A 12,070-nucleotide genomic window follows, 5' to 3' on the forward strand; every position below is an offset into this window, starting at 1 on the left:
ATTCAAGCAGGTGGTGGTGGTTTTCTTCAGTTCCAGAGGTGACTATAGAGGCAAACCAGGACTGCAGTGAGCTTTGGCTGCTGTTTTCTTGGAGTCAAAACAAGAGACACTTGCTGAAAGTGAGGTTTTATTGAAAACCATTTTTAAGCAGCAAGAAAGTTAAAAATTCAAATGCTTTATTTCAAATAGAAACAAACTAACTTACAACACAATGTACGAAGCAAGTAAGTGATGGCAACATTGACACTTACACATCTTTTAAATCAAATATTCAACAAAAATATATGTCAGCTTTTAAATACACAATCTGCATGTGGTAATATATACAGCCGGGTGAAAAATATAAAAAGAAATACCGTTCTGCTTAAGAACATGATATAGTGAAGACTTTGGTAGAAAAAATGTCTTTATTTTTAAAAGTGTAGTCTCCAAAGATACTTCCTTGAATCCAAAGAATAAAAATTAAACAGATCTATCCCATTACACTGCTGGAGGTTGCTGTCCACGGGTAGTTTACTGACTGTTGATCGTGTTGGAATCACACAGTGATAATCGGCTAACACAAGGGAAAAGGCAGAGTGGGAACAGTTGACTGTACACAGGAAGACCACCAAACCAATGCCTCTGTTTCACTGGCACTCCCAAGCCTACTGCCCTTCTTGCTCATTGCTGGTGTGAAGGCTGATCTTTTGGACTTCCAGCTCTTCTGCACTGACCATGGAGGGATCGATGGCTGCATACCGAGTACCATGGAACTGCAGCAAATGGATCTGTTGGACATGGGAAATAACACAGAAACAAGTGTAAGGAGCACAGCATTTTGGTAAAAGAGAAGCATTCCTTCTGAGTAACTTTTGTGAGGGTGAAACCATGGCTCTGGAGTACAAGAGTTCAGAGACAGAAAACCCCCAAAGCTGGCCTAGCATGGACACAGCTGCTCCCAGCCTGCCCTTTGGTATCAGCAGCAGAGAGCACACAGACTCAGGGAAGTTAAACAAAAGCTCAGAACAGGAGCTGCCTTCTGCTGTTGTGGCTAAACGTGTTCACAGATTGAATTCAGGAACTCACTTGAATGTACAGGTTGACCTCAGCACTCCTGCAGAGGTAGGGGAAGTTGCCTCCTGTTTTGAGGTGAGCTCTTCTGGCATTAGGGTAAAGCTTATACATTTCTTCTTTTGCTTCCGTCGAGAGCGCACTTTGGTCGAACACCTACGGAACAAGTCCCAGCAGTGAGCTCTGAACCTCCGATTTTGTTGTTATATCAGACTGGCTGCATGCTGCTTCTAGACCCTCAGCTTCGTTGTGGAATGGTGTTAATGAAACAGAAAACAAGCAAACCTGGGCATCGACAGCTAGAAATCCAATACTGTGATACTGAAACATACGGCTGTGTTACTGCACAGAATATCCAATTCACAATGTAGCACTGAAGAGGCACAGCGCTGCCAGTCAGCAGAAGGCTTCCCTAAACAGGAAGGCACATGCTGCAAATGCTTGCTAAGTTGCTAACTGAATATCATGGCCAAGGGAAGGAAATACTGTTTAATTAAAAAATTCAGATTCACTTACATCCATAATGGTTACAGGGATGTCTCGGATTTTGTGAGGTTCTACATAGGAGTTCTGGCAGTTGAGGGTGAGTCTTGAGGCCAGCTCGCTCTGGCCCAGGCTCTCCAGCTTGCAGTAGAGAGAAAGTCCAATTAACAACATATTTCACTGCAGGAAGTTAATGCAATATTAACAATACAGCCAAAGAGAAGATCATTTCAAAGGGATGAAGGTTATAATTCCAATTTAGTATTACTCTGCATGAGACAAATGCTTAAACCACGTTCCATTAGTTGTTCCTGCCCCCAGAGCATGGCGTACAGATCTATCCCAAAACTTTCTTCTCTTCCACCTCAGTTCCTTAACTCCCTCTCTTGAACTACACAAACACAACTAAGGTAGAGGGTCAGTGTATCAGTTAAACTGCTGGGGCTGTGACAGTCAACACCTGGTAAAGAGCCACTTCTCATTCCTCCCTCCTGGGTCAGTGAATGAAAAAAGCAGCAGAAATATCTACAACCTCCCACTCAGTAAATCTACAGTGAAACCACAACCATCAGAGCACACAGCTACCTACCCTGTCCACCATGAAATCAATCCCATCAGCCATTTCAGGATCTAGAGGACCAGATGCGAAATTCCCAAGGACAATCTTTTTCAGCATAAAAGCAGGCATCAGCCAAAAGCTAAAACAGAAATAAGATGTAACAATATCTTCAAGCACCAAGGACTCAACATCAAGACGCTGCGTTGTAAATGCTCCCTTTCCTTGCACAGACTTTGTGCTTTAACCTCAGATGAAATCCTTGAAGAACCTTCAAAAGCACAGAGATGGAATACCTGGCAGCTTGATGCTTGAAATGCTCTGAGCAGCTTTTAGTTTTACATGGCAAGAGTATATTTTAAACATGGTGAACAACAAACACTCTTCTTGCTCTAAATGGTTTTGTTTGACAACAGGCAGAGTTCTTAAATCTGACCACACATCCACAGAGGATCACAGAACAATTTGTCTAATTCCACACTCTCAATTGTTAACATTTCCATTCTTCTTGTGGTGTGCCTTTAAAAGTCACAAGTATTCCATCCCACACCTCCCTCCCCTAGGCTGGAATCAGGTTAGACACATATCCAACTAATCAGTGTGACATTTCATTGCAGAAGAATTAATGCTGTGAGTCTGCTTTCTTGTCTTAGTCTTCTTTACCTGTTTGCTGTCCACGTCTGATTGAAAATAGAAGTGTCACTAAAGGCATTACACAAGATCAGAGATTGGACTCTGGGAGATTTGTGTGTGTATTCAGCAAACTTTTGAGCCAGAAAGCCTCCCAGAGAAGCTCCAAAAAGGTGAACCTAATGCAAGGGGAAAAAAAAAAAAACCAAACAGATGATGAAATGTGACCTCTGAGCACAGTGCTTCATTACAAAAATAGGTCACTCAAGTTTACCTTGTCCTCATAACCCATATTTTCAAAGAATCACTGTTCCATTCATCTCCTGGTTTTATGTGCAATATAAATGTGATGAATACTAACAGTAGGAAATGTTTCCCACAGATACACAGTACAAATTTCTTTGTGTTCATCAAGCTTAAGAAAAAACTCGAACATTTCACTTTGTTCTCCATAGCTATTCCAGTCCAAGAGACTTGACTGTGGTGTTCTGTACTATGTGAGTTAGGAAGGATAAGTTCCACAGGATCTCACAAAAACTGAAGTTAACCCATACAATTTTATAGGCCTGGAATAGCAACTGAATTTAGGGCAAGTATGACAATTCCCAAGGGCATTGACCTTCAAAAATAAACTAGTTTCAAATGTGAAATTGCAACACAGCCTCTTTATAGGCTGCACTTTTGTATCCTATTTTTTATGCTGGCTCTTAAATGAGACTCTTTCAAACATCAAGTTTTTATTGCAACAATTCGTACACTTCCCCATCTCTGAGCACTCACTTTATCTAGCTGAAGATGGTCTAAGAGTTTCCTGAATCCATCACAGAACTCCAGGTGATCCCAGTACACCGGATACTGCAACTAAAATAATACAAAGTTAGAAAAGACTGGCTGAGATCAATCTGCTTCAAAGTTGTACCAGTTCTCACAATAATGATTTCAAGACAGCAAGCTGTATCGTGAAGTTCCTCTTCAAGGTCCCCAGAGCCTGAGGGTGCAAACGCCTCCCCCTCAGTTACACAAAAACACACAAAGTGCCACAGAGAAGAGTTTGCTGGGGAAAGTGCAGCATTGCCTCACTCTGGGATCAGTGGGAGGGGAGGCTGGAATGGTTCTTCAGCGATTTTGTACCATGTAACAGATAGAGAAATCATTGACTGCTGCAAGAGACAGGGGTACTCCTAAAGCCAGGCTGTTTAATGTATTGTACAAATCAACCACTTCAGCTCAGGAGCTGAGAAGCCCCAGAAGAGCAGGCTGGTAGGATTTAAGGAGTGACATTAGCATCTGCAGCTATTACATAGGCTGAGAACCACCATCCCTAAGGAAAACATGGAAACCTTGAACTAATTCATGTCTTCGCCTCAGGGCTAACAAGGATGCAGATGGAGGCAAAAAGTACTTGTGTCCAGGACACACAAGAGGAAAAGTAGGCTGAGAAGTTAACACTATGCATGCACAAGGTTTTGGGTAAATGCTGCTGTGGACATATAGCAGATTCCAGTCTGGATCCACGTGCTCACTACTCTGTAGTGCAACTTAGCACAAAGTTTTTTGGTGGATTCTTTAAGTCAAAACTAAGAAGTTCATTATCCAACCTCTAATGAGAGCAACAAGCACAAGTACACCACCGTTGACACAGGACTGAGAATACTCACAGCAATAACTCTGTAGCCCCATCCAGTCAGTGCCAGAATTTGCTGGAAAAACACATCTGCAGTTCCACTCACAGGAGGGAGAAATATGAGTGGGCAGCGAATGCTCCTTGGTCCTGCATCATACAATGACCAGACTTTACTGTCGTCATCGTCTACTATTATCTGGAAAGAGAGGCACAGAGGGGAGAGCAAACACAAGACAAGTGAGGTTCTTCAGCCAGCTTCCAGGATTGCTTCTAGAAATTTCCAACATCTAGCAAATGTTATAATACTCAAGACCTTCTTTTACTCTTCTTCACAATAGCATTCAGGCTGTTTTCTAACTGGAATGACAATATGGATACAGCTGGAATAGAATTGTGGCCACGCACCATCAGACAGAATATTTTGTGCATCCTGACATAAGCTGGATAATGAACTGCACCTCAGGAAAGGAGCCACCATACTCAGGAGAGACACAGGAGGTCAGTTCAGGGTACCAAGAGCAGCAGCTGGAGGCTGGAAGAGCCAGCACTGCCCCTGGGACAGCTTTTTTAAACAACCATTGATATTTGCATCCACGGACAGATGTTTCCAGTCTGGATCCATGCAGGCCTACAGAATTAAGCAGCTATCACCACAAATTATTGATCTGAAACACTTACAGAAACAGAGACACACACAACTCCCAGGGCAGCACTGCAAGGTTGACCTGGAGGGAAAAATGCTTCCACCACTGGCAGTATCTCAGGAGCATCTGGACTGCCCAGGACACGGCTGGCTGAGGGGGATTATTCACACACGAGGTGCTATCCTTTATGAGCAGCTCCTCATACAGTACTACAGGCCCTAGCATAATTGGTATCTTCAAAAGTGCAAGAATTGTGTCTTCTTTTCTAGCAGAAAAAAAGCCTGACTTGTTTTGACAGGGCCTGTTCTACCAGAAGCTGTCTTCTGTATTCCAGATGTTCTTTCAACTCCACAAGCCAGCAGAAGCTTCATCTTGTACGAGACCAACAAACACAAACCTCTGGGGAAAGCCTGAGTCAAGCAGCCAGAAATCATCTCCTCTGTATTGAGATTTTATAGCTTTTTGAACAGTAATACACAAGCACAATTTGCTTTTCCAACCCAGCAGTTAAGCTTCTCAGCAATCAGAAGAGAATAGTGTATCACAAATCAGATTTGCTTGACTAACAAATCTGCTCCTAATAAAGCCAGTATTTCAGGCTCTGGGAGCATGTGAGGAACCACATGATAACGTTGTTTCTAAAGTCTCTATAAAAAAAAGACAGATTGCATACCAGAGCTTCCAGACCAGTGAAACCATTTAAACACAAACTTTGTACAAAAGCCCTCCCAATCCCCGCCAAAATAACTCCTTACACACGACCCCTGGGCTCCAGGCTTTGCTGTTCTCAGCTGTCATTCCATCAGTAATGTTGGATCCATTCAGGGTGGCTACTACCAAGTTTACCTTTAGGAGTATTTCCAAAGGCAGACCATATTCTTTGAAATAACACCACCAAAGTTAGTCCACACCAAGAAAGCTGAGGCTGAGAGATAAGGTTTCTTTCCTCGAGCCCAGACAGTGAATCAATGGTTTAAGCACTTGTTCTAGTTGATTTCTGGCCACATGCTGGACAGTTTAACTCCAGCTCCCGAGCTGTGTAGGCAGCAGTGTGGTTAACTGCTGACTTGGGAGGTCACCAACCTTCTTCTTCTGGTTGATCGATCAAGATCAGCTACAGTTCACATAAAAGGTAAAATCTGCACTGCCTCAAAACAAAGAGCAGAACTTTTTAGCAGGGCCAGGGTGTCCCTTGATGAAAACTTTTAGGAAGGACTCAGATAAGACAGTGAGTGGTATATGCAAATGGAGGCACACAGGCAAAGCAGGAGACTCGGTTAAAAAGTGTTATTTTCTGTGCTGCACTTCCTATATCTGACCAGGGCAGGAAGGAGGATGGAGCTGAGCATTTCCTGTGCCTGTCAGGAGAAACATCTTAGCACATTCTCAAACAAACTGCTCTGGCTCTGCTTCCTTAGGTTGACCTGACTGCGATAACCAAGGCCAGTTATTCCTTCCTCTGTACTGCACATGCTTTGCACTTCTGGAGGGATAATGCAGGCAAATGTATTCCCAAAGACTGCTTCAGAGATTAATTACATTTTCAAATTGGGCTTTTGTTTTTTAATTCTCTCTCCAATAACCAGGACTAGTTTGCTTATTTCTACCTTCTTCATACCCCACATTCACCACTGTGACATCATTTGTCTTTTGAGCTGATAGAAGCACTCAAGAGGGTAAGGCATTCCCAGCTCTGAAGGTCACCAGGTCACTATCAGCTTCAGTTTACACACATCCCCAGTTACGAAACCCTGAGCACTGGCAGTAGCTGAAGGCAGCGCCTGCTGACACTGAGCTGCAGCAGCACCATGTTCCCTTGGAACCACAACCTCCAGCTCCTTCCATTCACCATCTTGCATCACACAAAGCAGAGCCTCAGAGCACCCACATATCTTTCTGCTGAAATGCTGGCCCCTGACCCAGTGAGGCACTGCCTGAAGGCAACAGTGTGGCACGAACAGACCCAGCAGATGGACAGCCAGAGCCTTGACAGAGCATGTGGAGTCAACAGCAATACATCTTTCTTATCTACAGAAGACACAAACTGGCAAAAAATTAGTAAGAATCCTACAGCTCTTCCCTAAAGGTGTTTCTGCAGCCCACAAAGTCATCCAGATAAGGGAACCACACCAAAGTCAGCTTAGCCCAAAACCAAACTATAAAACATCCCAGGCTAGACAGGACACTGACTGCTCAGCCTGTGCAGCCACAGCAGTGACTGTGCTTGCAGCAGCAAGGTGTAAAGACAGGGCTGTCCCTCTGTCTGGCAGGAGTCTGGGCTGCTGCAGGTCACTCTGTAACCACAGCCCCAGCAAGCCTGACCTGCAAAAGGTACATGAGTGCTTTATTGAGTCAGGAGTTACATACTACTACTGCACTGCATGCCCTCTGCCACTCGGCAGGTAGAGAGCGCAGGCTGGAACCCTGCACACTTCAAACATTCTCCTGTGGCTCAGTGAAAGGAAGTGGGGAAATCCAAGCAAGAGGAGAAAGTGGTTTGTCACTGTGATTAAGCAGAAGAAACTGTCTGAGTTTTTGCACCGTGGTTAAGGATATTCCCATTCTCAGGACCCTGCATGCTGCCTGACTGCTGGGAAGTTGCCTTTGGACATTGCTTTGGCCTGAGGACAATGGGCAGGAACAGTGGAGGTGGCTCTGGCAGCTCAGTCCAGTGCACAGAGGCAGCTCTGAGAAGCCACACATGTGATGCCCAGCACACACCACTCCCTTGGAGCCCCCTCCTCAAGCATGGCTGGCACCAGGATGGCAGGTACAGCTGCCATGGCTCACAGCTGCGAGTCTCTGCTCCCCACCACAGGCAGAAGTGACCTCCAAGAAGCATGTGAAGATGAAGGATGTGCTTTCATGCACTCACATGACATGTGGGACAACAGTTCAGGAGATAAAACAGGTCAGAAGCACAGCCACAACTGCTCTGCATTAACCACACTTAGTCTCTCCCCCTAAAAAAACAGGAGATATTTCACTCACAAGATGTACATACCTTTTTAAGAGGAACTGTGCTTCTGAACCAGTTATAGTCAGGAGAGACTTTAATCTCTCCCATGATGTTTAGAAAAAAATCAGTTTGGGTCAGCCTGAAAAAGAGAGAGAATGAGAAATCAATACCACAGTTTGACCTGACCGTGGGCAGCTCTTGAAAGCTGTGCCATGTAAATAAAGCAGTGCAGGGTGATTTGCTCTTATCAGTTGATGGCACTACCTCTGACTCACACCAAGTTCACTTTTGCTCTGTTTTCATCAAACCATGCAATTATTCTCCCAAGAGGCAGTCACCTGACTGCCTTACTGCACCAACCTAATTATGAAATGATGATGCCTCTGTAGCAGCATTCCCTTGTGACAGCTGCAGAGAAAGTCAATTGTGTTGCAGGCTGTAAGTGGCTTTAAAACCTAAAGCATGTTCTTGGTTTGTTCTAAATTGATAAGGCACTCCAAGTTTATAGTTAATAAATATTCATACAATTCACTCAGGAGTTCACACCACAGATGTTATTTCATGAACCTACTCAGTATTCAGGTCATGTTTTTCCATCTAAGTATAACTGACCCAAACGAGTCCCAAAGCACATCAGGAACATCACCTGATCCAAGGCTTAATTTACAGAAAATCCTTGAAGTTTTAATTCTATCTGCACAGAAGCAGACTCATCAGGAGTTACCAATGAAGAAATCCTTGAAGCACACCATTAATACAGGACAAATTGATTCAGAGTTGAGTTCACAAAGGAATGCCACTAATTCACTCCCCAGCCAGAATGCCCAAACATACATAATGAGTATCTTATAATACTCCATTAATTAGTAATAAACACTGAGGTAACTCCAAGATTTAACTCTTTTTTTTTTTTTTTTTTTAAGCAGCAAGAGACCATTAGCTTCCATTTATACAACAAATGGCATCAAACACTTCTGAAGTTTGCAGACTCAATAGCTTCACCCTGAAAGCCAGCTGCTTTGGGAGATTATTTTCATGCATTCACACACAGCACTGAGCATAGAAAAACAAAGAAACTTTTGCTCTTGTTACTTAACAGTTGCCAAGTCTAAATCAATAGGTTTTGTTTCTTAATTCTTCATAAAATAAGACCTCGTTGTGTTCTGTGAGTCACTCCAATTCATTTGTCCCTACAGGAGAGCTGCCGGTGGGCAGCTTAACCAGTTTATAGGGTTACAGCTGGATTAACAGTTAGTTACAATTTCCTCATCTTTCAGTCTTCATTTGCCATCTTCCAAGTGCAAAAAATATGAATTTTTAAAGGGAAAGTACTTTGTAAATTGCATGACAAACACACACCTTCCACAGAGCATGTGCTACACCTTCCATGTTCAAAGGTTTGAGGTGGGATGTTCAGCTGTGTGGCCATTGGTTCAAATTTGTGTGGCTTCACTTTGGTGCTTGCACTGACTATTCTGCTCTCTATCAAAGTCTGGCAGCAAGTAAAATTACAGAAAAAGTAAAAAATATCTATTCCAACGACCTGCAAAGCAGAGCAGGTGCAAGGATGCCTTCCTGGACTAGGGGACAGCAGCCATTGGAGCAAGGAAACCGCGGTTCAGAGTAATTCCTTTCCATAACCACACATCAATGGCTTTCTAAAAGCTCTTCAGCAAACGACAGTGTGACAAAATTGTGACAAACAAATCACAGGAAATGCCTTAAAACACACATTATCTTGGACTGTTGCACTGGCAGGGCCAAGAAGCACAAGCCACGGTCAGGGCCCCACAGAGACACAGAGGCGCCGGAGAGGGAGATTTTTTCCTGCTGTTCACTCTGGTTGCCAGAGAGGGTTGGCGACCTCTTCCCACTGTGATCATCTTGCTGCTTCTGCCACCTCAGTCTTTCAGCACCCTTAAGCTAATTGCTGTGGTTTGGGAGCACAGAGCTGTGTGATTACAGTAGGTAAGGAAAGGGTACGATGCAAGTGAACTTTGTTCTGTCCCTGCACCTTGTCTGGTACCACAGCAGGTTTAGAATCCATCTGAAACCCAAATTTTGAACTTCCCAGTTCACCTGTTACCACTCACGGAAGTGAGCCATTGGCCACTAACACCTGGGCTGATTTCCACCAGCTTTCTTCTAAAGGAGCATCTGATCACCAGTCCTAAGGGCTGCCTTTCTTTCCAGGCAAGAGGAAACTTCTCTTGGATTAGAGAATGTCCTGTTACTGAAATGGGTTTCTTTTCTCCATTGCACAGAAATGCAGCATTCAATTTGTACACACAAATACTCATATTAACAACTACATGTGCTTTCCAGCCACAGAGAAGCTGAACCATGAACTCAAAACAGGGATTCAGCTACTGAAGGTAGCTCAGACCACAAAGAGCCTGACGCTGGTCATGATCAGCCTCTAAACGCCCAAGCTTCATTTTCAGTAAAACCAAACAACCTGAAGAACTTTAAGCTCTTAGAAACAATTCCTCTGGAAGAATCACCTATGGATGTGCTCAGAGCTCTTGGTAATAGTCTCTTTGTGAGTTATTCCACTACACTAATGACATATTCCATTCATTATTGATTTAAAAAGACAATGAGAAAGAAGACTTATGGATAACTGGGATATGGCAGCAGCGCCTTCCCCTATCTCTCAGCGCTGCTTCCACCAACCCTGCCCCACGCTGCCCACCGCCCCCAGCCCCTGCTCCACCCCCCTCCTCAACCACATTTGGCTCCACAGCTTTGTAGGGAGAAGGGGACAAAAGCCAACTCAGCACCCTCAGCTCAGGCTTTCCCCTCTGTAGCACAAGCTGAGGCAGCTCCTTCCCCTGAAAGACCCCCAGTAAATGGAGCCCCAAGGCGGGGTTTTGGGCTCCCTGCTGGGCCGCATCCCAACCCTCTCCCTTCCCTCCCTCAGGGGTCGCAACGACCCCGCTCCAGACCCCAAAAGACATCCCCCGCCCCGCACAGTCCCCCGACTCTTCCGGCGCAGCCTTTCCAGGGGTGGCACTGTCCCGAAGGAGCAGAGACCACCCCGCTCGCCTCAGCGCCCACCCGGCCCCTCAGAGCTCCCTCCACGGAGCGGGGCGCTGACAACAGGGGCAGGCCCGTCTCCACAGCGACGACTCTCGCCTTCCCATCACTGTTGGGCGCTCACCGGATGGCAGGGCCCGGGGACGAGGAACAGGAACAGAACCAGGAGCACCACGGCCGCCAGCGCTCTCCCGCTTCCTCCCCCCGCCCCGCGCGCCCAGCCGGGGGCACCCGCTGGCCGCCACTTCCGGGTGCTGCGCCCGCGCAGCCCACGTGACCCCTGGGCGGGGCGTGGGCGGAAACAGCTCCGCCGCCATAGCTACCGAGGCGGAAGTGAGCGGTACAGGCGCCATCGTTACCGAGGCGGAAGTCACGTGACCCCAGTGTTAATTAATGGGATAATTTGCTTTGGAAGGGTTTTTTTAAGGTTCATTTTGTTCCACCCCCCCCCACGGTCAGGGACGCCGTCTACTAGACCAGCTTCCTCCAAGTCCCGTCTAACCTGGCCTTGAACACTTCCAGGGATGGACCGCAGGTTCTCGGGCAACTTTTTCGCTCCAGGGCAGCTCAGGTTAATTAAGGAGAGCGACAGGTGTTACTGAGTCATTCCTCTAATGAAGAGGTGGAGTCAATTAGCCCCGTTTAATTGGTATGTAATAAATAGGAGTTGAAGGTGAGCTGAGACAGACCTATAGTTACCTGCAGTTATAGGTGCGTTGTCTATAAGATATCCTAAAGGATACACCTCATTAGATAATGTATATTTATAGAATGCTCTTCGCTGCTTGAAGATCATCCCACGACACGGGGCATCATTTTCTATTCGCTCCCCAAATCGATTCAGTTTGCGTGAAGTCTTTCTGCTCCCGTCTCAGCCTGATCTTTTCGCTAAAGGCTTTAAAAAAAAAAAAAAAATCTGTGATCAAAGGGAAATATTCATCTTATGTCGTATTCGGAAAGAGGAATTAAAGGAATCACCGGGAATGCACACACCTGGACGGTGTGCCGAAGGCAGACCGAGAGAGTTCGGTGTCGCTACGGCCGCACACTACATTCCCCATAATGCCACACGGCGCCCACGC

At 45.5% G+C, this 12,070-nt stretch overlaps 1 protein-coding gene across 2 annotated transcripts; it reads right to left on the bottom strand.

The window, feature by feature from the left end:
• Positions 1-114: 114 nt before the first annotated feature.
• Positions 115-12,062, bottom strand: SPG21 (SPG21 abhydrolase domain containing, maspardin). Of its 2 annotated transcripts, XM_032122330.1 has the most exons (10): positions 11,982-12,062; positions 11,688-11,883; positions 7,995-8,088; positions 4,381-4,542; positions 3,503-3,583; positions 2,756-2,901; positions 2,126-2,234; positions 1,570-1,677; positions 1,069-1,209; positions 155-770 (listed from the first exon to the last, which is right to left on the bottom strand). In XM_032122330.1, the coding sequence occupies exons 3-10, from the start codon at positions 8,055-8,057 to the stop codon at positions 648-650; spliced, it is 933 nt and encodes a 310-aa protein (XP_031978221.1). In that variant the 5' UTR covers positions 8,058-8,088; positions 11,688-11,883; positions 11,982-12,062; the 3' UTR covers positions 155-647. The 2 variants fall into 2 exon arrangements, with proteins under 2 accessions (XP_031978220.1, XP_031978221.1); XM_032122329.1 differs by lacking the exons at positions 11,688-11,883; positions 11,982-12,062 and adding an exon at positions 11,113-11,240 and having other exon boundaries at positions 115-770.
• Between the last annotated feature and the right edge of the window lie 8 nt (positions 12,063-12,070).

The sequence above is a fragment of the Corvus moneduloides genome, chromosome 13 (assembly GCF_009650955.1).
Source record: "Corvus moneduloides isolate bCorMon1 chromosome 13, bCorMon1.pri, whole genome shotgun sequence".
NCBI classification, from domain to species: domain Eukaryota; kingdom Metazoa; phylum Chordata; class Aves; order Passeriformes; family Corvidae; genus Corvus; species Corvus moneduloides.

Excerpts from the sequence above, each read along its gene's own strand:
- SPG21 (XM_032122329.1), bottom strand. The coding sequence starts at position 8,057 with ATGGGAGAGATTAAAGTCTCTCCTGACTATAACTGGTTCAGAAGCACA. Across the intron at positions 1,678-2,125 it reads TTGATTTCATGGTGGACAGG|CTGGAGAGCCTGGGCCAGAG; the intron begins GTAGGTAGCTGT and ends CTCTACTGCAAG. Across the intron at positions 1,210-1,569 it reads TCCCTGTAACCATTATGGAT|GTGTTCGACCAAAGTGCGCT; the intron begins GTAAGTGAATCT and ends CTTGTTCCGTAG.